This window comes from Leptopilina heterotoma, unplaced genomic scaffold (assembly GCF_015476425.1).
Source record: "Leptopilina heterotoma isolate Lh14 unplaced genomic scaffold, ASM1547642v1 Lhet_24, whole genome shotgun sequence".
NCBI classification, from domain to species: Eukaryota; Metazoa; Arthropoda; class Insecta; order Hymenoptera; family Figitidae; genus Leptopilina; species Leptopilina heterotoma.
Window position 1 is genome coordinate 2,730,995 of NW_025110956.1, and position 24,656 is coordinate 2,755,650.

At 28.5% G+C, this 24,656-nt stretch overlaps 2 protein-coding genes across 6 annotated transcripts in view; one reads left to right on the forward strand and one right to left on the reverse strand.

The window, feature by feature from the left end:
- The window catches only part of LOC122502937 (serine/threonine-protein kinase fused), a 28,285-nt gene extending 12,089 nt beyond the window's left edge, over positions 1 to 16,196 (reverse strand). Inside the window, exons 1-3 of one of the 5 annotated variants that reach the window (XM_043613290.1) lie at positions 16,010 to 16,196; positions 15,827 to 15,940; positions 8,274 to 8,387 (exon numbers count right to left, since the gene is read on the reverse strand). In XM_043613290.1, the coding sequence (XP_043469225.1) occupies positions 8,274 to 8,387; positions 15,827 to 15,937 (225 nt within the window). In that variant the 5' untranslated portion in view covers positions 15,938 to 15,940; positions 16,010 to 16,196. Of the gene's footprint in view, positions 1 to 8,273; positions 8,388 to 15,826 lie in introns of all 5 variants that reach the window. The other 4 variants (XM_043613293.1, XM_043613289.1, XM_043613291.1 and 1 more) reach the window with 4 other exon arrangements.
- A 618-nt stretch (positions 16,197 to 16,814) lies between these two features.
- LOC122502910 (U11/U12 small nuclear ribonucleoprotein 48 kDa protein) lies at positions 16,815 to 23,986 on the forward strand. The gene is made up of 5 exons (XM_043613241.1): positions 16,815 to 17,037; positions 18,592 to 18,760; positions 19,051 to 19,110; positions 19,352 to 19,496; positions 23,252 to 23,986. The coding sequence occupies exons 1-5, from the start codon at positions 16,906 to 16,908 to the stop codon at positions 23,874 to 23,876; spliced, it is 1,131 nt and encodes a 376-aa protein (XP_043469176.1). The 5' UTR covers positions 16,815 to 16,905; the 3' UTR covers positions 23,877 to 23,986.
- Positions 23,987 to 24,656: the final 670 nt, after the last annotated feature.

Below are 24,656 nucleotides of genomic sequence, written 5' to 3' on the forward strand. Positions count from 1 at the left end.
TAGGAATAACGGAAAAGAATACCAAAGACGCAACAAATAACAAACCCTGACGACTCTCCGAGTTCAGATGATGAAGATTTAGAATACGAAATCCCGATTTTCTCAGATTTTCGTAAAGGCAACATTTTCGACTTAACCCTTAAACCGCACCCTGGGTGTGCGACACCCATATTCTAGCTTTTTACTCTAATATTTCGGTTAAATTCGTAAAAATTGAACATGTGTCGTTATTGGACGATACATTTTGTACTTAACTTTATGTTCCGTGAGGGACATTAGTCTCCCAAGTGGTTTTGTGTATTTGATAACTTTATGAAGTTGTCGGCGAAAAATTTCTGCTTGTTTGACACCCAGTTTTTGGTTTAAGGTAATTTCAGTAGTTTTAAAAAACAATTTTTTAATTATTAAAATTAAATAAATCATTATGAAACCTATTTTCCTTCAAAATAGATGTATTGAGCTATATAAGATAATTTTTCCAAAAGATAATATCCTATTCCAGCTTGGAGAACACACTTAAAAGTCCCTGGGTGTCGCACACCCAGTGTGCGGTTTAAGGATGGATTCGGCAGTGTGCGGTTTAAGGGTTAAAAGTAGAAAATAAACTCTGGGAAAATCAGATGTTTTTTTGAAACAATATCGATTACCTTGCGCTTTCTCATTTAAATTTTGTAAAGTTTCAAAAAGTTTTAATCAACCATACTTATACCTACATTTACGCAAAATGTGAAAGTAAAAAGTGTGGAAATATACTGAAAGTAATATGCAAAGAAGAACCAATTCAAGGCGCTGACATGTGGTTGGAGGTGAAATGTGAAGACACAAGGTTAGCTAATCATGAAACTGTTCATAGACAACTTCGGAACAAAAGACGTCAAGATATAGTAGAGACAGTGTTAAGAGAAGGAGCAGCAAACTGTCGAAGAAACTTAGCCAGGGAAAAAGTTGCATTAGGAGATTTAAATGCCCCTACTGTGCCCACAAATGACGTTCTGCGGAAACTTCGGCAAGAATGTAGAGACAAAGAACTCGGGGTAAATGCCAAAGATGGAAGTAATCCAGTTGAGATTTTAACAAAATTAAAATATAGTCCTCCTTATGTGGGTACTATACACCTCGTAGGTGCTGATCCTTTCCAACTGCAATATTTGTTGCCCGAACAAATTTTTTTAACCAAAGAATTATTTCGTTTTACGAAAAACGAATCATTTATTTGCATAGATAGCACATCAAGCTTTCTGACTTTTATAGTTTCTATGAAGGACATCAAACCGCCTGCTGTATTTCTCTTTGAAATAGTTGTAAATTTTGAAAAAATAACTGCTTCCGTAGGACAAATGTTGTCTGCCGCTTTAGATACTAATACAATTTTATTTTGGCTGAATTCGTGGATAATCAAAGTTGGAATCATGCCCAAGCAGGCAGTTTGCGACTATTCGTACGCTTTATTAGGTGCTATGTGTCTATCTTTTAATCATCTCCAGGGTTGTGCAGTGACGCGTCACTGGCGGTTTTCGACGTATAATCCATTTTCGACGTAATATACTGTATTAAACGTAGAAAACTATGTATATTACATACCGACATCTTACATCTATACATAACCTCACTTTTTCAAATTACGATTGTGACAACGGTCAAAAACTCAAAACTGACATTTAATTCATATATTATTTATTGATTTGTGAGTTGAAATTGAAAGTTCCGATTAAAAACTATTTGCAAAATATTACAACAAAATTGAAGTCCACAACTCATCCATATATCCCTTATGATAAATTGCAATTTGAACGTTTGACAATAGTAGATGAATCAAATCAAAATAAATCAAATGTTGCAAAATGTTTGCTTTGCAACAATATTTTGAAAAATATTAGATACAAACATCTGTTAGGACATAGGTAAGAATAAATAATTTATAATCTTTTTTTATAAACATTTTTGTTTCAAATTAATATATTCATCCTGAATTCCCCTTTGTGTTAAATAAAGAATAATTACTGTTTATTTGTTAAAGGAATATTTGCAACAACGAACAAAATAAAAGTGTTTTTCAAAGTTTTGTTGCAAAGCAAGCATAAAGGCGCTAGCACAGCTCCTACTGCCTGCCTGCCTGCCTGCAGGTTGACATGGTAACACATAGGAGTAAGAGAGTAAGAAAATTCAAATTAAATGTTTTTTCTCTCTCACTCTTATGGCGCCTGCCTGCGCAGACAGGCAGTGAGGTGAGAGTGTACCTTAAGGCCACATTTTTTCCGTTTTCCAATTTTTGTAATTCGAAACATAATTCTCTCCGCGAATTATGTTTCGGTCGACAACCACGATTCATAGTGACAAAAATGTACACATTTATTTACAAAACAGAGTGGTATTTGTTTTCTATTAGTTTGTGATTTGCAGACGAAATTATTGAGCGTTGGGAAAATTGAATACCTATTGATAAAAAGAAAGAATAAAATAGAGGTAATTTTTAAATTGACATGTTATTTAGAGTGCCTGTTCTGTCTGTTCTCATGGTGGGACTGTTTTCGGTGGACCAAGCTGTGGGGACAGATAAGATAGTGAAGGATTTATCGGAAAAATGGAGTTTGAAACAGGATGGATTTTCAATCGATCCTAGTAAATGGACCGATGACTGGAAGACGAAAATGTGGATGATAGTTGGAGTAGTTGGATTTTTGAGTTTGCATACGAGTAAATTTTTTTTATTGGTGGGAGCGGGAGTGTTTCTCTTTGAAGTAAAAACGCTAACTTACACTCTCGCAGGAGCAACAGCATTAGCAACGTATGGATGGCTCACAAAAAACAGACAGTACATGATTGCTGGTGGTGCATTGACATATTGTACGTTGTTTGGCTACACCCCGTTCTAGCATATTCGTCAAAGGTGGTTGTTACTGGGATTAATGGACATGGTTATGACATTGGAAAGGAAAATGGAATTGCAATTAAACATGACAAAGGGAAGTTGATGACTTGCCACAACATGACGTACAGACAATTGGAGGAATAATATCTCAGACCGATGAAAAAGAACATGTTGTCTTTTGACAAAGGTTTTAGATTGTACACGGGAGATAGTAGACCATACTGCCATTATGAGTTGATTTATGACAATTGGTGGGTGACAAAATCTGAACCCAAAGAACATTGTGTCAAGGAATTGACTGATAAGGGCTGTACTCCTGTAAAGGTTGATGTGGTGGAACATTCTTTTGAATTTCTGCGGTTTAAGAACAGATTGAGTTGTCATGGAGTGCGAGGAATCAAGGATCAGATCAAGTCAGGAGTGGCGCCGAATTGGACACCAATTGAGGTTTGTGATCCTGGAATGGATTGCTTTGGGTGTTGACTCCTGAATACAACAATTTGTCGCTGTGGTTTGATGGAGATGATTTTGTGGATGCAGATTATGGAATTGATTATAAATATATAGATTTTCGTAGGTTTTTGTTTGGTCCTTTTAAGGGGGTAGAACAATTAACTTTTTGCGCGATTAATAATTCAAAAAATTTTCAGAAGGTGTCTGGAGAAGGAGACGGACCTGGTGCTGATTGCAATGTGATAGTGGATAGAGAAAAGAGAAGACATAAAGATCATTCCTTGTGTATTCCAACATGTAGGAAGTCACTCTGGTACTGTCCAACATATCGCTGTGATACGTTACCAAATAGTTATCATCAGGATGATCTTGTTGATGACCAAGAATCTAGTCTGGCTGCTGACGTTGTTAGAGTAGTTATTCGTACTGTGATATCTGCTGTGACTGGGCTTTTCAATACTTTGTTTGATTTGGATTTTGATAGTATTTTTGTTAAAGCGATTTGTACTTATTTGACTAGTTTTGGAATTGTTAGGGATCCTTTAATATCTGCAGTTTTCATGGGAGCATGCTTATAGTATGAATTGTTTTTACAGATCATCGAGGTCAACGGAGTTCCTACTCTTTGCTGACGTTTCCTTTTGTGATGCGTGCTTGCGTTTGAGTCTTAAGCAGTCTTCCTAAGTAGTAGCTTATGTAAAGTGGGAGTTTGGTTTTGGTTGCTCTTGGCTGCTAGCATCGCTTGAGAAAGTGTTAGAAAGAGTAGAAGAATAAATGGGAGAACATTGTTTCTGTTTGGGCTACGGGAGAAGTAGTAACTTCGGTGAAGCTTCCGTTCGCATTGACAGCCTTGTCCTTTCCTTGGGTACAATAAATAACATGTAGGCATTTGAATTTTGATTGGGTTAAACGGTCGCCGCTCTGCTGGAAAGGTCAGTGGGTAGAGCACAGACTGCTCAGACCTACGTGGGCCCCTGGCTTGGAAAGTAGTGCGGCTCCATAATCTATTTCATTCTTTTAAATACGCCGTACTAAAACAATTCAAAAAGATTTCCTATAACAACAAAACTGACCTAAGGATACGAACACGTGACTATTTAAGGTTATGTAGCTTAATTTCACGCCCGTGCTATATGTATAATACATTTTGTAGAAAACCGAAGAGGTATTGCCGAACATGCTTCTTAGCATTAACTGACACTACCACTAAAGTTCGTCCTGCAACAACGTTTATAAGAATAGATGTAGCACATTTTATTGATTTATTCTCTCGACTTAAATGTTTCAATGCAGAAAACGTAGCAATAAAGAAATTTTTTACGATGCATTGCTTTAATGGTATCGTGCACAAATTTGGAAAAATTAAAAAAAAATTTACTTCTAACTCTAACTGTTTCATCTCACAGACATGATGAAGAAGTACTAAATTCAATTCAGCCTTATCTGGCTGAAAACGCAAGATTAGATTTGCTTGATTACCAGGCAAATGAGGAGCATCTAGCGAAGAACTTAATCTTTGACTAAAGTGATGTTAAATACAAAAACATGTCGACTCCAATGGTTAAATCGATTAAAATTTGAAGCCGAGAAAGGTAAGAATAGTGTTCACTCGAGAGTAAATGGACTCTTTCTTCCACATTTTTTTAACACTAACTTCACAAAGCTAAAGAATTTGTTTTATGGTCTGGTGTCATGACTACTCACTTTCAAACGGAATGCGTAAGGGCAACAAGTTGCTATGCAGAAGGAGATTTTGGGGAATTAAAAAACAACATAATTGAGGGTACACTTTGAAGACTTCGAGCTGACAAATTCTTCAAACCCCATTTTAACGCATTAAAAGGCCAAACAATGAATGCAACAACTGCTGTTACTAAAGCTTTTGTTTCTGAAATGGAACAATCTCTTCGAACGACGACTAATACTATTGAGAAAACAGATATAAATGAAAGTAATGCAGAAAACGATATAAACTATGCGACTTTTGAAGATGAACATCAAATTCCTACACACAGTACTTTATTAGATGTTGCAATGAAAAACTCCGAAGGATTTGAAACACCGGCAAGGGAACTTATGTTCTCAGAAAATTGGAGAAATCAGGGAGATGTCTTAAATAAGGAAATAAAGGAAAATGTTCACCTCGAGCTTTCAGAGGGAGTTTCAAATGTTCAACAAGTTGCAGTTTCTTCAAAACTTCATACGAAAGAAAAAATGACTTCGATTCAACTTTTACAAAATGGAAACAATTTCACAATGCCTATAATAATTAACAAACAATCATATAGAGTTACAAATACTTGTCTCTTCGATGCAACAGTCCAGATCTTAGCAATGGGTGCTATAGATTCACCAGAATACTTTCACCATATAGAAATGTCAACAAATTCAACGAGCAAATTTTTTTTAGAATATATCAAAACTGGGACCGCAAATGCTGTTTACATTGAACGTTGATCAATTTTAAAGAACTTTGTTGATATTGAAAGTTCAAGAAGAAAAGAGAAAGGAAAGAATGTAAAATCGCTAAATATTGAGCGTGAAATAGATTGTTATATTAGAAATGTGGACTTTTCTTATGACAAATGAACCAAGCGCTTTCCGAACTGTAAAATGTTTATGCGATTACAAGAAACTGGATGAAACTGGATCCTTGTCTTCGGATTAATCATAAAAATGTATGTCAAAGCGGTTTCAAAGCACTCCCTCGAAGTATATTATCTGAAAACACTTGCAGTGAAAAATGTCCAAATCAAAACTGTAGTCTTCTTTTGCAATCAGCATGTTTCCATGCAATTAGGACAATATTCAATATGGAAAGAATTTGAATTCCAAAGACATTGACTTCGAACAAGACGATCATGCGAATGACCTCAATGTTACTGATGAGGTTAACGATCTGACTAATGATTATATTCATCAAATTGATAATGAGCTTGATCAATAAAATGAATTAAATGTTGTCATTCAGGATCTATTCATTGTGTCATCCTGTTCTTTAAGTGTAAAAGTTTTTATCGACGTAAATATCAATAGTAAATATCAATAGTCCATTTGTTGACTCCATTATTGTTGGCTCGTTTTTTAACGACTTATACTGACAAAATGTTGAATATGCCTCTCTAATCATTCTTGCCCGCTGTTGTTTACACAACATTTGTTTATTGGAAAACGATTAATTATAAGATAAATTAAATTTAATAAATATTAATGATGACGATGATGATGATGTAATCAAGAATTGTAATGAAAATGCTTTGCAAGTAAATTTTGCACAGCTTTAACTTTTGTAACAGAGATTAGATGATCTAAACGTAAAACATCTAACTTAACATCCGAGTCTGAGTTTTACCATTTCAATAACATTTTCGGATTCTCATGATCACGAATAAACTTGTAATTTTCAAAACACGTAACTTTACATCGTATTTTACTGTATTTCGTTGCATACTTCTTCATTAAAATCCTCTTGAATCCTGGGATACCAACAACTTGTTTATAAATCTGTGTCAATGACTTGATATCGAAAACTTTTCATGTTTCGTGCCGCAAACACTTGACATTGACAGATCCAAAAGTGGAGTAGATTTTTTTATAGTCTTCTAAATGCATTATGGTTTCATGTTTTCGATGTTCTTGTTCTACACGTTCAAACACTTGAGCAGCAAGTAAGAAGCTATGAAAAGTCCCTTGCTGGTGATAAAAATCCAAAATTAAAATCATTATTAAAGACTTTTCTAAACGCATCATATGAAAGCGGAAAGTTTGGATTCGTTTCAGTATACGCTGGGTGCAGTTTCTTTACATTTAAATCAGATAATAAATTCGTTTTGATTTCGTTCGATTGTAGTGACTCTCAGTAGCATTTAAATTTCCAAAAAAGTTTTTAACTTTTCCTTGGGCTTCTGAAAAATCGTTTGACAGACATGCACTACTTCACCACTTGTTCGTTTGACATAATAACTCAACGACATCGAACGATATTTTTCTGAGTCAGAAATTCTTTTTCTTTCAGACAAAGCACATTCTTTTTTCGGAAGATCAGGCGTCATTTTCAGAAAGCCAGTCACAGAAGACAATTCCACAAAAACAGGCTTCATTTTCGAAACAGCAATTTTCATTCATGGAAGGTAAAGCGACAAACATTTTATTGGACATGTGTTGCGACGTTGTTAATGTTTTCTCTGTTGACGCAAACTACAACATTTTGCATGTGGGACAAACATATAAAACAAAATTGATTGAATATTCTATAAAAAATGTTAAGATGCTTCTGTCGCATAAAATGCGTGGGAGACCGAAACACTCTACAACAACGACGCCAATAGGACTTCCGAGGAGACAAAAGTGTGTTAAGGGGGGAAACCACATTAGAACGCTGTTTTTAAGCCGTTTTTCGCGAATTATTTTTTAAGGTAAGAATTTTTTTGAATGAAATAAAACATTTCCACCATGTTTCACATATATTCAATCTCCAATTTTTCATTTTAAAATTGTTCAATAACTTTTTGAGCTACACTGCACGGCAATTTCAAAAATCCTGTTTTGAGAAAAACGCATTTGAAAAAAAGTATAAAAAATTGATATTTATATACAAAAAAAATAAGTTCAGGCATCTTAGACGAAAAAGTAAATTTTGATCTAATCGAACAATATTTTTTAGAAGATGAATGGATGGTGGTGATCAATGTATTTAAGATGAAAAAAGATACCAATGTTTGGTATTGTCAAAAATGTAACCTAGATGTTATGGATTCACCTGAACTTTGTACAAAAAAGGGAAGCTTCTCAGCATGAAATCAACCACCTACACCCTAATCAATTTGATTTATCATTAAAATTTCATTTATAATAGTCAAAGTATTATAAAAATTATTACAAAAATATTTTAAAAAAGATGTTCTTTACATTCTTATCACATAAAAATTATTAGTAATTTGTAATTTATTACCTGGTTCTCAGTTTCAAAGGAATCCAACATTTGAACGATATTTGGATGGTGAAGATGACGTTGAATTTCACATTCTTGACGTAAACTTTTTAATTCCTTTTCCGATCGACCTCTCTAAACAATAGATACATTTATAATAACATTTTTAAAAGAATTCTGCTGATAAGTCAAATCTTAACGGATATTAAAGTTTTTTTAAACGCCTCAGGAAAGTTTGCGCTATAAGACTTGACTGACACTTTTTTGATCATTTGCATAAAAAATCATTTAAATGATTGTTCATTACGACATTTATGGCTATTGCATGTTTTATTAAGAAGAATGGTTTAAGATTTGCTACCAGAATTATCATCTGCAACGAATTATATTGTCTACTGATACGATAATGTCCCTATTGGAAATCTAAAGTACATAAAATTTGTGGAACTGTAAATAAGCTTAAAACACTATTTTAAATATTCACCCTTACTATTTCTCTTCAAATAAAAAACACAGATGATCAAATTTTGCTAATGGTTCATCTTCTGAGAAAGAAGCATATTTGCTACTACATTATCGGATCACGAAACAGATGCAGAAAAATGCGAGGAAGATGAAGAAGGTTTTGATGGCTGCTTTGAATATCTGTACAGTAAGTACTATCTCTTAAATGTTTACACAATTTTAATAAATATTATTAATACCTATGTATTTTCTTGTTTAGGTGTCCAAGAAAAGTTAGGCATCATTAACAATGGACAAGTATTTACAGTATTTGATTATGTGGCAGAACATAATGGTGAATTTTTCTTAAAGAATAGTGATTTTCTGGTTATAATCAGGAAAGGCGACGATGATGCTTTTATCATCATACCCTTCGTATGGTGGTGGATCAAACTGGGACATAAAGAGGGATATCTACCACGAAATTTGCTTGGCGTAAGATATATCATTAATAAAAAAAAGTTTTGAAATAGAACTTGCAAGTTAAATTTTGTGTATGTAATTAATTTTATTTTTCGGCTTAACCCCAGAGTTAAATTACCTAATACGGACTGAAGTCTTTGCAGATCTACAAAATGTAATTTCCATTCAACACGTACCAGAAGCAGTATTGAGTTTGCAATTTAACTTTATTGTATAGTGTGTGAGTTATTCAAACATTTATAATTAAATATTTCTGGGCATCAATATATTGTAGATAACATTCGTCATATATTGTTCCATATGATTATATAGAATTTTCAAATAATTTGAAAAGTCGATTTGAATAAAGATTCAAATATAATTTTTCATAAATACGTTTCATATGAAAAATGCTTTTCAGGTGAATGACAGTTAAACTTTCTACAGTTTTTATATAAATTTAGATCATATTAATTTATTTAACATCCTTAACTTACTATATTATTGACTGCTGTCATACAAATTTTTACAAAAATGTAAGATTTGCACGTAATTAAATGGAAATAATGCTTGTATCTGCATTAGAAAAAATTAATATGGAAACTACGAAATTTGTAGAGTAGAAAATATTTTGATTAATGATGAACGAAATAACATGTATTTTGTAAGTAAAAAGTACGAACTTGTTGAGAACTTCGAAATTGGCACTTTGAAATAAATAGTGATGAATGTCAAAGTCTATTTCCAAAGAAGTCATGTTTTTTCGATTTTCTTCTTTACTATGTCCAGATCCCTTTCCTGAAGTCATTATAAAATCCATACCAGTCTTCATGCCGCTTTATTCACCTTATAATTGTGACTTATAATTGAGTAAGTTCTATATAAACTTTGTCTTTTTTTAGACACAAAGTTGAAAACAATATTGATAAAATGTTATTCAGTGTAATACATTTTGTTTCACAGATGCCAAACATTTAAAAAGTATGGACGCACGCCGGTTACAAAAAGAAAAGTATAATGCTTAGTAGTGAGAATAATGTTATACAAAACAATTTTAAAAAAGCCAATGACGACTCAACATTGATAAGAAAAAAATTATTTTAGCAAAAGATGGTACTGAAGTAGACGATGAAGATATCTTACTAAAGTTCGGCAACTTTATGATTCTTCAAGACATGGAGTTTTGGAAACCTGAAAATTTCATTCAATCTGGATAGCTTTTTAAAAGTAATAATGTTTTGAATGAAAATAAGTCTTCTAATACTACTAAAAAACAAAAGACAAATAAGTTAATTTTAAAGGCCGACAAAATGTCGAAGAAATCTTTAGCAAAAGAAGAACAAAGTATTAAACCTGGAGATACTAAATAAATATACTTGGATAACAATTTTTAGGAGTTGTACTTTACAAAGATTTAAACAAATTGTTACTTTACTTTCTGAATATAATTATAAAAAATCAACTCGATCCGATAAATAGTTTATGTTTAACACCATTTCATTTGTTGTAATTATCCTTTGTTAAAAAAGACATGGAGTGGAAAGATCCAATGTATCGAAAAGTATCGAAGTAAAGAATGGGCAATGAGAATGTAAAATCTTAATAGAAAGGTGTTTTAAAAATTGTTTGGGCATGTGCAAAACGACACGAAACTTACGGTCGGGTCATTTTATGTCGTGCAGGTTGGGCCACTTATAATTTTACAATTATGGTGCGTCCTGACATCGGAAATTCGTTTTTTGACGTAGAGATGTGTGAAGAACGTCATTTTACAGTGGGCAAAATATATTCATGTTCGAAAAACATTCGTAAAACATTTTAAAAAGTCTCATTTCACATCTCCTTCGATAACGTATTGTAAACATTTCGTGTACTAAGAACGTTTTTAGAACTTCATACGTTTGTAATACTTTATTTTGACAGACAAACGTTTTAAGAACGTTTCTCGAAAGTGAATCTTTTCTTGTCCAATGAGGTTTATTGAAAAATTTATATATTAATAATTTTTTGTGATTTTTCTTGAATTTTTAGACCAACTTCGAGAAGAAAAAGGAAAACTAACCGCAGAAATCTTGATTTTCCAACGTAATACAAGCCATTCGGGATGTAATATGTGATCATGGTTCAATACGATCAGCGGGGCGCAACTATATACCAAGGACGTCATTTACTAATAGTCCAATATTAATTTTTTTATACGGTTAATAAAATAAAAAATTGGTAAAGAGTAATTTTTATATTTCCTTCTCCCATTTTCAAGTGCATTTCAGCATTCTTCTGTAATTTACGGGCCGTTTTTAGTAATATGTATTCCTTCATATCACATTGATTTTCTACGGTGGTCTGACCGTAACGACATTTTTTTTAACTTTTCCAATTTTTGTATACACATTTTCTGATGTACAGAAGAAACATTCCACTTTAGAAAATCATTCCCACCATATGTCAGAAAACGTGAAATTCGGCCTAGAACGGAAGTTATGGGCACAAGTCAAAAAGTGGCCCAACCGTACTGACTCTCCTCTATTAATATTATTATTAATAAAATAATGGACAATGGACATATAAAAATTAGCACCGTAGGCGGCCGCTTGCAGCCGTCGAGGGCGCTAGTTAAAACAAAATTTAAGTTTTTAAAATTTAAAGTTTCTGTAAAAAAGAACAAACTATATAAAATAATATAAAAAACAAAACAAACAGAACAAACTAATTTTTTCGCTTGGGAAATTAAATATAGTTGAAAAATTCAGAGGATGGCAATTATTGCCTATTCTGCGCAGGCAGAAGATCGTTCACACCTCACTTTTTCCGTTGAAAAATGAGGGAAGATTTGAATTTTAATAGATATTTAAATCTTCTCTCATTTTTCAACGAGAAAAGTGAGGTGTGAACGATCTTCTGCCTGTGCAGGCAGGCAGCCTGCAGAGGTCTGAATGCTCCTTTAAAAGAAACTCTTCTTAAAATTAAATTATTTTTAAAATTTTCAGTAAAAGTTATTAAGAAAAACGTCATTACTTCCATAGAAAATTGAAATGAATTCTTCAATACAATTCAATTATTTTAAACAAATTTTAATAAAAATCTTGTCAAGAATTAAATTATTTTCAATACAATTTTAATTACATTTTAATACATGTATCATAGACTTCGAATTCTTTAGAAATTTTGCTATTCATTCACGGTGGTCTTGAAAGATTTTAAATACTTTTGACACATGCCCTTTCCAATTTTTGCATAAACGTTTCCACACAACCTACAGAACTGATTTTAACTTAAATCAAAATCGCGTATTGGGCCGATTTTTTTTAAACTTCCTTTAAGAGTTATGGAGGGGGAAAGAAAAATAAAAAAAATAATGTTTTTCGGAAAGTACTTAACCGATTCGAATAAAATTTAACTAAGTTATAAATATAGAATAGACAATTTAAAAAAAAATTTCAAATTTTTTTTTCCAAAAAAAATTTTAAAGAAATTAATTTTGAAATCTTAAAAAAATCGATTTTTTTTAATGATACACCTTCAATTTTTTTTTTAATTCCTTAGAGTTTCCTCTTTAATATATATTTTTTACAGTTTTCAAAAAAATTTAGTTATTTCAAAAAATGACTTTTTGAAAAAAAACTTTAAAAATTCTTTTTTTTCGGAAAACACTTAAAAAATTTTTTTTTGAAAATTTTAAATTAATTAGTTTAGAATTATTTTTTTAAAATTTGAAATATTTTTTTAAACTGTCTTATTTATGTGTATAACACATTTAAATTTCATTTAAATCGGTTAAGTATAGTTTCCGAAAAAAATGAATTTTTGGGTTATTTTTCAAAAAAATCGTTTTTTGAAAAAACTATATTTGTCAAAAATCTGGAAACAATATATATTATTAAAGAGGAAACTCTAAAGTATTTTTAAAAAAAAATTCGAGGTGTATCAGTAAAAAAATCGAAATTTTTTTTTGAAGATTTCAAAATCAATTTCTTTAAAATTTTTTTTGAAAAAAATGTTGAAATTTTTTTTTAAATTGCCTTTTCTATATTTATAACATATTTAAATTCCATTCGAATCGATTAAGTACTTTCCGAAAAACATTTTTTTTATTTTTCTTTCCCCCTCCATAACTCTTAAAGGAAGTTTAAAAAGATCGGCCCAATACACGATTTTGATTTAAGTTAAAATCAGTTCTGTAGGTGGTGTGGAAACGTTTTATGCAAAAATTGGAAAGGGAGCGTTCACAAATGATGTCACGTTTTTGGGGGTAAGGGGGGGGGTCTCTACTAAACGTGACACAATGTATTTTTACATGTGAAATTGCATGAAATTGCGTGACAGGGGGAGGGGGGGTCTAAAATCCCGAAAAATTGCGTGACATCATTTATATGAACGCTCCCAAAGGGCATGTGTCAAAAGTATTTAAAATGTTTCAAGACCACCGTGCATTGCATACGTTTAAAACAAAATTCAAGAATGTCAATTAAAAGTAAAAAATATCGAAAGTATACATTTCCTTAAATGTTCTTTCACTGGTGCCACAACCCTACTGAAAATCATTGAATTCTTGTAAAGTATTTATCAAAAAATTTTTAAATAATTGAATTTTATGAAGAATTCAATTATTTTCAATAATTATTGTAATAAAACTCTTTAGTTACTTTATAAATAATAAAAATCTTCGTAAAAAATTAAATTATTTTTATAAGTAATAAAATTCTTATAAGGATTTCTCTTATTTTCAATAAAATTTTAATTAATTTCTTTGAACATTTCAATTATTTTTAAAAATTTTGTGAAAAATCTCCGAGAAAATTCAATTATTTTAAGAAAGAATTGAATTTTTCACAGGAGTTCAATTATTCAGAAAACTTTTAATAAAATGCAATTCAAGAATTCAAATATTTAAAAAAAATAATTATATTTTCGCAGGAATTTAATTATTTTAAATACAATTTTAATTAATTCTTCTCAAAAATTCACTTATTTCTTTAAATTTTTTGCAAAAATTCAGTTATTTGTAGAAATAATAAATTTTTTCGCACGGATTCAATTATTTAAAAAAGTTTTAATAAAATTTTATTTAAAAATTCAATTATTTTTAGAAATAATTAAATTGTCGATTTACTAAAAATCATTTAATTCTTGTAAAGTATGTATAGAAAAAATTGAAAATAATTAAATTCATTTCAAGAATTTTATCAACATTTTTTTTAATGATTGAATTCTTTCGACAAAATGTAATTAAAATTGTATTAAAAATGATTTAATTCTTGACAAGATTTTTATTAAAAAATTTTTTTAATAATAAATCGTTTTGAAGAATTTATTTCAATTTTCTATGGAAGTAATGAAGTTTTTCTTAATAAGCAAAACAATTTTTTTTCACTGTACATTCGAGTTTTACAACTCAAAGTTTAAATGTGCATAACTTCGTTAAATTAAGCTTATTTGAAAAATAAAAAAATACGTCTCTTTATTTTTCATGTAGAATAATATATTTTAACGACAGGTAAATCTATAATTTAAAGTTAGTCGACTTGCCTGATTTGAAATGTATTCAGTCTACTAATATTAAATTTTTTAAAATAATTTTAATAAAATAATTGTTTCATTTTGTATATTTTTTACCATTAATCAATTTTCTCTTACAAACAAGACATTATATTAAATTGTTTTTAATTTAAAATTAAAGATAATCAACAATTTATAATTTCTGGTACATTTGGCGCCACCTCTTGGTTTATTTTGAATTATTAACAATTAACACCGAATTCGTAAACAGCGACCCCAAAAATTAATACCGTTGAATTATTAAATATTTTACTTTTAAATATGAATTTTTTTAAATAAAAGTCTATTTGTTTAAAAAAAGAACGCAAAATTTACTTAGGTTCTAAAAATAAATTTAGACTTTTCTGATTGTAAGAAAAATTTAATGTATGGCCTTATTTTTGTTGTAGGATAATAAGTAGTAGCTGCATTTTTATTTTTAAGATATAAAAATTTTTACAATTTGTCAATGTTTAGTGGCTTTGTTCTTAATAATTATCAAAATATAAAATTGTTGTTTATTTATTTATATACCACATTAGTATTAATACGAGTAATTATTTTTTAAGTAACAATTAATTTCTTGAAAATTTTTGTACATGGAAATTTAATGATTCTGAATTTAACTTGAGAAAAAAATTATTTTTTTATTTTTCGTTTTTAAAAACGTTGCGGACTTCAGTCTCATATATTAATAGTACTTTGTAGAAAAACAAAATTCTTAATTTTCAAGAGACAAAAATGACAATAAAAAAATTTACTCTCATACAATTTACATATGATCCAAATTTTTTGTAATATCGCTTCTTACAAAATTTTAAAAAATGATTCGACATTAATATAATACAGTTTATTTCCTTTAAAAAATGATTCTCTGCAACGTCACCGTTCTAATTTTTAAACAAACACGCCAATTTGAAAATATGCTATTTTTCTATTTGTTTAAAAGAAAATTTTGACTATTTTTAAACAAATAAACATATTTTCAAAATGATGTTCTTTTTATTTATTAAAAGATTTTTGGAATAAAATTTTATTATTAAAATTACAATTATTTAAAAATTTAGTTTTAAATATTATTTAAGAAAACAATTTTTTATGTACGATAATTAGTAAATTATGTTTTTTTATACCTTTCTGATTACTTTAAACGCAACAATGTCTCCATTAGATCGTTTTTTTGCTTTATATACTTGTCCAAAGGAGCCTTCCCCAATTTGACAAAGAACTTCATATTTTTCCATTTTCTGTAATCACAAACTTAGAATTCTTTTTTCATTTACAATATATGATTATTTTGATAAACTCCTATTTACATTTGCTGAAAATGTATAGACAACTTTAATTACAAATTTGCAACTTTTAACAAGTGCACGCTAATTCCATTGCAAAATATAAATGTGTCAACTTAAAACTTCTCTCATCATATACAGTCAGTTATGTTTTTTCTTAAAAGCAAAAAAATAGTAAATTCACTACATGTGTTTTTATATATAATGAAGGTTACATTTTGAATGTCAAAAAATGTAAACAAGAAGATTAAGGCCTAAACACAATTGGGATCCGAAATCATGTGAAACTGACCCATCCCTGTACCCACTTGCGTCCAGGAACATATGTAAAAAGTTTAGCCAATAAAATCTCTCTATTCAAAAGATTTCTATTTAACAGAAGGTTTTTATTGGTTTAACGATTCCTGCTTTTACGTTTTAATGGAGCATTTACACCTTTGGTGAAAATTGTCCAGAACGGAAAATTTACATTGGAGTAAGAGAGACAGACTGTGTATCTACATGGACGTCACCTTTAAGTTGTATCCACGATAGCACCTTAAATGGAACGTATCGTTTTAATTTACGTTCACGTTTCGTTCAAGGTGCTATTGTGGACACAACTTCAAGTCGGTTCTACAATGGGCACGTCAGCACGGCACGTCGGACGTGGTCGTCTAACGTACCGTGCTGACGTCACCCATGCTATTCAAATGGGTGACGTCAGCACGGTACGTTAGACGACCACGTCCGACGTGCCCATTGTAGAACCGACTTTATAGAAGCTTCCGTAAGCAGGTGAACACAGCATTACGGTTACGAACGTTGTTCAGGAACATATTGTGCTTTGGGCCTTACGCTGTATGGAAGGCTATTTAAACATTCACCCACATTCACCTTAAAAGTTCTTTAATGTTTTTAAATACTGTAAGCACTTAAAAATGAATGAAAATTCACAAGAATATCGTGATGAAGAGTTAAACAAATTAATTACATTCACTAAAAGTACAGATGATGTTTTGGAAAAAATATTGGTAATGTTCCAGTGGAGTTTAGAAAATTTTAACGAGAAAGTAAGTCTTAACCTCTGAATTAATATACTCATTTCATTCACTTATTTTCACAAACAAATTCTATTTTACATAATATCTACTGTCCTAAGCTTCTCAAGTTTTATATCATTTAACAATATTACTGTCATGTATTTCATAAAGAATGTAATATTAAATTTTTTAAACATAATTCTTACACCTTGAAAAAAGTATTCTCATAGCGGAAAAATCCTCTCAGAACAAAAGTATTCCACTTGAATGCAAAATATTTTTATTCTTTGGTAATTAATAATAAATCTTATCGTGAACTATTATTAACTATAAAAATCTTCGTATTCATTCTTTCATTTTTTCTGTACCTCACACTCTGAAGTTGTCTTTTGTGTATACTTTTGTTTTTTGTTAACTTTAGATATATAGATTGTATATTACATTAATTATGTTATAATTACTTTTATTTTATAATTAATTCAAAATTGTAATGTCAAATGGAAATCATCAGAATTTTTTTCACTTCTTTTCATTAAAAGACTAAAATTTTGTTAAATATTATGTTTTGTCAAATTGAAATTATGCAGATTTTTCTTCTTTACTTCTAAGCAAAATTAGAAAAATGTTAAACAATTGTGATTAAGAAATAAAAAATTTATTTATTTTTCATTATTTTTGTTTATGAATCACAATTTTTTTTAACAAAATTATTATTTTGTTTTAGAAAAAGAAGAAAAATATTTGCACAATTTCTATTTTTAATCTTATTCTTGGAACAGGATTTTCCACAGGAATTAAGATATTCAAAAATTTTAAATTCACACCTTTTCTAAATTAAACAACTTATAAAAGTATTGTTATACAACATGAAAATATCAATTTCTTCATGTTTTATAGTAATTAAAGAGGGTCGACTGTTAAAATCATTATTTTATATTTTATAAAAATATTGTTACTGTAACTTTATCAAAATTATTTTCATCATTTTAATTCAATTCTTATTTTCTAGAATTTAAAATTATTTTTTATGAAAATAATAATTGAATTCCAAAAAAAATTATTATTTATAAAAATAATTGAATTCATGTACAATTTTTATTATTTATGAAAATAATTAATTGTTTACATACAATTTTATTAAATTTTTTTTAAATAATTTCGAATTCCTTTTTGGGGAATTTTATTACAATCTTAGATATCGAAAATAATTGAAATTAGGACAAGAATTTTTTTGCCATTTATGAAAATAATTGAACTTTGGAGAAGAATTTTGTTATTTATAAAGATAATTGGAATTTTTACGAGAATTTTTTTTTCAAATTTTGAACATAGTTTTTAATTTTTTTTTATTTTTTTATAAATTTTTAATTTTTTTTAAATAATTGTTTTTCTGCAATTATTTGTAATTTCTCCAAAATTGAATTTTTTTAGTGTTGTCAACAAAAATTTAAATTAGAAAATTTCTAAATTTTATTACATATTTTTAAAATTGCTAATTTTATTTTAAAAAAGTAGTAAGAAGGTAGCTGCGCGAATTGCTGCTGGTAGTATTATTAAAATCTAATAGTAATATTTGTTTTTCAGGAAGAAAACTATAGCATATGTCCTTTTAATACTGGACATCGACTTCCTAAAAAAGATGTACAACATCACATAGACGCTTGTCTGTGGAGGGACGAAGGTTATGACCAATTTGACGTTGAGCTCTCAGAGCCAACACTATCTCCCGATAATCCTTATACCATCAAAATTGGTAAACATTTTGTCACTTTTGCTTAAACTTTTATACGAGGATTTCACGTTAAGGTATTCGATCAAAAAAAATACTATAGCTTTTGTAATTTTCACTGAAAAAAAAAATTTTCATTGACGAACTTTCAGAAACAAATCTAACAAAATTAGATTTTCTTTCGTTAATTGAACTAAACGTCGCCGAAATATGCGAAGTAATTAAATGCCCCGGATCACTTGACTTGAAATCGCTCTAATTCAATTCACTTACATTATATAACTTCCTTGATATATTTATTAATTTATTTACAGATGCAAATCTTCAATCTGAAATCCTACTCACGGAGAAAGAAAAAAATACGAAAATTTTAGGTTTGTATTTTATAAATTTTTGTATTGTTTCAGAATTCTAATATTTTTTAAATGTAAATTAAACAAACTGATTTTATTGCAGAAAGTTATGAATATAGTATCGGATACACCATATCCTTTTTGATATCCTTTTTTAATTGCTTATACAATTGTGATATAACTTAATAGATCTTTCTTCTTAATTGTTTTTATCATTCAATTTAATGAAATTAAGGTATTTATTTTTCATTGGTAAAAATAGGTGTGGGAGACCGAATGATTCCCCGCACATCAAACAGAATTTTCTCCGATTTTACCAGCAATGAACGTATAGCTATCTACAATTATGTTATTGCCAACACGCAAAAAAACAATATTGGCCAAGATATTGCTGACTTGAACAAAACGTACGTATTTAATAAACTGTTAATATATTATTTATTTTAATATATGTAAAATATAGTGAAATATTCAATCTGATCATTTGTATCAAATCTCGTCTAAGAATTTCTCTATTGCTCGCAACTGCCCCTTTTCTTAAATCTCCACAAATCTCATCGGAGGATCCTGCTAAGATAACGCCGTGATGCAAAACGGTCCGCTGAACAACAAACAAGCAAACGAACTTTTCAAAACTCGACCAAAATCGTCAAAAGGCCGTAGCAGTATAAGCATGTAAAAAGTGCCCCCTCTTGGATTGGGTCCATATTTAGAGAATAATTTTGACCTATTATGAGACTTATTTTCACCAAGTTTCAACTCGAAAAAAAATTTTGCTTTTGAGTTATACAATTTTTTTGAAAAATTCAAAAAAATTCAAAAATTTTTTTTCCCTCCAAAATGGCTGAACCGATTTTCATGAAACAATTTTTTTGCACAATACAATATAAACAGTTGATAAAAAAAAATTGTCGACCAAATCCAAACAAAAAAAGTCAGTATAAAGTCAGTAAAAAAAAAAATTTTTTTTAATTTTTTTTTATTGAAATTTTTTTTGCACCACCGCCATTTTTTTTACATAAGATAATAGTCATTTCAAAAGTAACATTTAATTTTTGCAAGATGATTGAAAGGGTACTTCATACTTTAAAAAATAAAAAACCAATTTTTGGCCCCTAAATAGTACATATAAACGAGGGGCCAACATTTTTTAAAATTAAATTAAAAATTAATTAATACTTAAATTAAATTTCTAAACAGTTGATAATACATGCCTGTTTATTGTAAATATTGATATTTTAGTCAACTTTTCAAAAAAATTTACAAAAAAAAATTATTTTTACTTAGATTTAAGTTTTATCTTTAACTTAAGACCAAAAGAATCTAAAAATCTTATTCGGTTCGTGAGATCCCAATATACATATATAGAAAATATCTACTGCTTTGATTCAAAAATAATATTTGTTTGAATAATTGTGTTTAATTCAAATATATTTTCTGTTTTGGTTAAAAAAAAAATATGTTTAAAAATGTTATGTTTGATCTAAAGATAAATGTTGATTAGAAATAATTTAAAATCTACCATAAATGATGTTTGAATTGAATATATTATTTCTATAAATGAACCAAAAAATATGTTTGAATTAAACTTAAATTTGTTTGACTGTATAGCAAAGATATTTTAAGTTTGATTTAAACAAAAATTTTTTGAATCAAATAAATCGTTTTCTCAGTGTATTTACAAAAAAATTGTGTTTTCAAGATTGACATGTTTTTGGGCCGTGCGCGTGCAGCCGTACCGGTAATTCCCAACAGTACATAGTGTACGTCCATTTACTTTTTTAATAAATCTTGTACATACTAAAAAATCAATATATACAGTAAACAGGCATATATTATTAACTTTTTTAGAAATTTAATTTAAGTATTAATTAATTTTTAATTTAATTTTAAAAAATGTTGGCCCCTCGTTTATATGTACTATTTAGGGGCCAAAAATTGGTTTTTTATTTTTTAAAGTATGAAGTACCCTTTCAAACATCTTGCAAAAAATATATGTTACTTTTGAAATGACTATTATCTTATGTAAAAAAAATGGCGGTGGTGCAAAAAAATATCAATAGAAAAAAATGTTTTTTTAAAAAAATTAAAAAAATTTTTTTTTTTTATTGACTTTATACTGACTTTTTTTGTTTGAATTTGGTCGACAATTTTTTTTATCAACTGTTTATATTGTATTGTACAAAAAAAATTGTTTCATGAAAATCGGTTCAGCTACTTTGGAGCGAAAAAAAATTTTTGAATTTTTTTGAATTTTTCAAAAAAATTGTATAACTCAAAAGCAAAATTTTTTTTCGAGTTGAAACTTGGTGAAAATAAGTCTCATAATAGGTCAAAGTTATTCCCTAAATATGGACCTAATCCAAGAGGGGGCACTTTTTACATGCTTATACTGCTACGGCCTTTCAATTATCTTTAGAAATATTAAAATTCTTCTCCGAAATTCAATTATTTAAAAAAATTTTCATACAATTCTTGGCAAAATTTCAATTATTTTCAAAAATATTTCCTCAATTAAATGATTTTCAATATTTATTATTTTAATAAAATTTTCCAAAAGAATTCAATTATTTAAAAAAAAATTGATAAAATTCTACGCAAACATTTAATTATTTTCATAAAATAATAAATATTTTACAGGAATTGAATTATTTACAAATTTTTTATAAGTTTTTTTACAAAAATTCAATTATTTTCGTAAATACTAAAATTCTTTAAAGGAAAATGAATTTCATTTCAAATGTTATATTGTAATTGAATATTAAAAGCACTTTAGCGTAAATTCTTTGAAAAATTTGAAAATTTCAAAAGATTTCGTATTAAAATCTTTGAAAGTTTGAATTTTTCATATTTTTAACAAACAAAAATTATTCAAAATAATGGATTTATAGAAGAATTTTATTTAAAAAAACACTACAAAAATTTAATTGATGTTGTGATTTGATAGCTGATACAAGTTCAAATTTTATTCGTTTGTTTCCATTTAATTTAATTTATTTATTTGCTTTTGTGTTCAAATTATTTATTTATTTTCTAATGTTTTGTGTGATAACAATGTTTTGTCTATTCATGGAATTTCCTTTGTGTGATTTTTGTGAATGGATTATATTTACGCTGTTGTTATTGACTCCAACTCCTATTGTTTTCCAACGTTTATGGGTTTTACGTAAAAATTGACAAATTTTATTTTTATGACGATTTATTTCAACTCTCTGAAATAGGAAATCGTTAAGGTTTCGAAACGTTGGAGAAAAAATAGAATAATATTTGGTCCGAATGAATTCGTTTTTATTTACCTTAAAACAAAAATTTAATTTTGAAGAAGTTACAAATTATTGGAGAAATCCAATTATTTTCATAAATAATAAAACTCATTGCAAAATTTCAATTATTTTTAATAAAATTTTAATCGAATTCCTCGAAAAATGTAATTATTCTTAAAAATATTATTAAAATTCTTCGAAAGAATTCAATTATTCAAAACTTTGTTGATTAAATTCTTTATGAGAATTCAATAATTTTAAAAAGCATTTAATTATTCATTAAATTATTTATTTTTGTATTTAAATAATTGAATTCTCGTAGAATTTTCTAATAAAATTGATTTCAGTTAAAATTTTAGATAATACATAATTGAATTTTTGAGAAGTTACTAATAATTGCAATTTTTAGAAATAATTGAATTTTGTAAAGGTTTCAAATTAAAATCTTTGAAAATTTGAATTTTTCATATTTAATGGAAGAATTTCCGAATAATCGAAATTTCACGTAAAATTGAATTGTGAACAAATGGATTTGAAAATTCTTAAAGAACTTTGCTGAAAATTGTTAAAAATATTTGATTTAAAGAAGAATTTTATTTAAAAATTCTAGAAAATAATAATTGAATTGAAATGATGAAAATAATTTTAAAGAAGTTAAAGTAATAATATTCTTATAATATAAAATAATGATCTTATCACTCGGTCACCATTAATTATTATAAGTTATTGAATTTCAAAAGGTTTGAATTAGAAATTTTGAAGATCTTGGTTCCCATGGAAAAATAATAATGATTAAATATTTATTTTATTTAGTGAATCAGAATATTCTTTAGGGTCAGGGAAAACTTTTTTGTGATAATCACCCTTACGCATTAACAAAATCTTATTATATTTAACAGGAAGGAAAAGAAAGAAGAAAAATCCGTATCTTACTTGGAGCTTTTAGCTCAAGAACGCAATTTAAAAAGACGCAGAACTAAGCATCGTGGCGTTCACACGAATAAAAAATCCCATGTGGAAGTTATGCGAGAAGTGTTGGAGGAGCAGATGGAAATATTTAAAGAATATCTCTCTGAGCAATCTACTTCTCAAGATGGAAAGAAAGAAGCAATCAATGAAATTATTGACTCATCGGAACATTCTGTAACTTCCCATGCAAATTCCGAAATCAGAAACTTCTTTCCAGATCATGAAGAAACTAATTTTCATAAGGAGAAAACAAATGATCGACATTATAGAAAAGAAAGTAGAAGAGAACATTCTAATCATCGAACAGAAAGACATGAATCGGATTATCATTCATATAGGCGAGATAAATATGAAGCAAAGGAGGAACGATATAAATTGAAAGAAAAATCGAAACACAGAGATAGGTCACACAATAGGTCGAGAGATGACAAGTCTAGAGAAAGAAAGAGACACAAATCCAAAGATAAGTATAGGAGTAGATCTAGTGAACGCAAAGAAGCAAAATACGACGAATATCGATGTAGGAAACGAAGCCGAAGTAGAACTAAATATTAATTATATTTTCTGTACACATTGAAAATCGAAATCAGGTTCAACATAAAAATGAGATATTTCCTAATATCATTATTTGATATTAATATTTTTAAATAAAAATTTAAATATAATACTATTCATAATTATTTAGTATCCACTCGTCTTATAACCTATTATGTGTTTACAAGTGGCTCTGAGAATATTTTCTTTCAAAGAGGGGGGCTTTGATGTCAAAAAATTAATTTTCATTTTTTTTTGCCAATTCCAGGGTTCCTACAGAATCTCGAAATCATGGAAATGGAATGGAATTTTTAAAATGCTTCTGGAAATCATGGAAAAGGCCAGGAATTTTTAAAAGTTTCCAAATTTTTCCTGTTTTTCATTTTTTCTCTTGAATAGAAATTCAAATAATAATGAAGCTAAATGGCATAAAAGAGAAGAAAAAATGTTGAATTTTAAAAAAATCGGTTTTTTGAATTTTTCATAATTTTCGATAATTTTAGATTTTTTACCAAAGATTCGAGACTATTAAATAAGAAAAGTATTTTCCAAGAGCCCAAAAATAATGAAATTAAATTTAAAATTCCACTGGAATTTCGTAAAAATTTGACCTTTAAATCATGTAAAAGGTATATGGAATTTTAAATTCGGATTTCTGTAGGTATCCTGAATTCGGTTAGAGTTTAAAATGCTCTTTCACTTGATGAAAACTAGAAAGTCATAAGTTGTTGAAAAGTTTACAAAATGTGAGAAGAAAGATAAGTCCGCTTTCAAAAAAGAAATATAAAGCTTTAAAATAAT

Coding starts and splice junctions, on each gene's coding strand:
- LOC122502910 (XM_043613241.1), top strand. CDS start 16,906: ATGAATGAAAATTCACAAGAATATCGTGATGAAGAGTTAAACAAATTA. Junction 17,038..18,591: donor TAGAAAATTTTAACGAGAAA/GTAAGTCTTAAC, acceptor TTTGTTTTTCAG/GAAGAAAACTATAGCATATG. Junction 19,497..23,251: donor ATTGCTGACTTGAACAAAAC/GTACGTATTTAA, acceptor TATATTTAACAG/GAAGGAAAAGAAAGAAGAAA.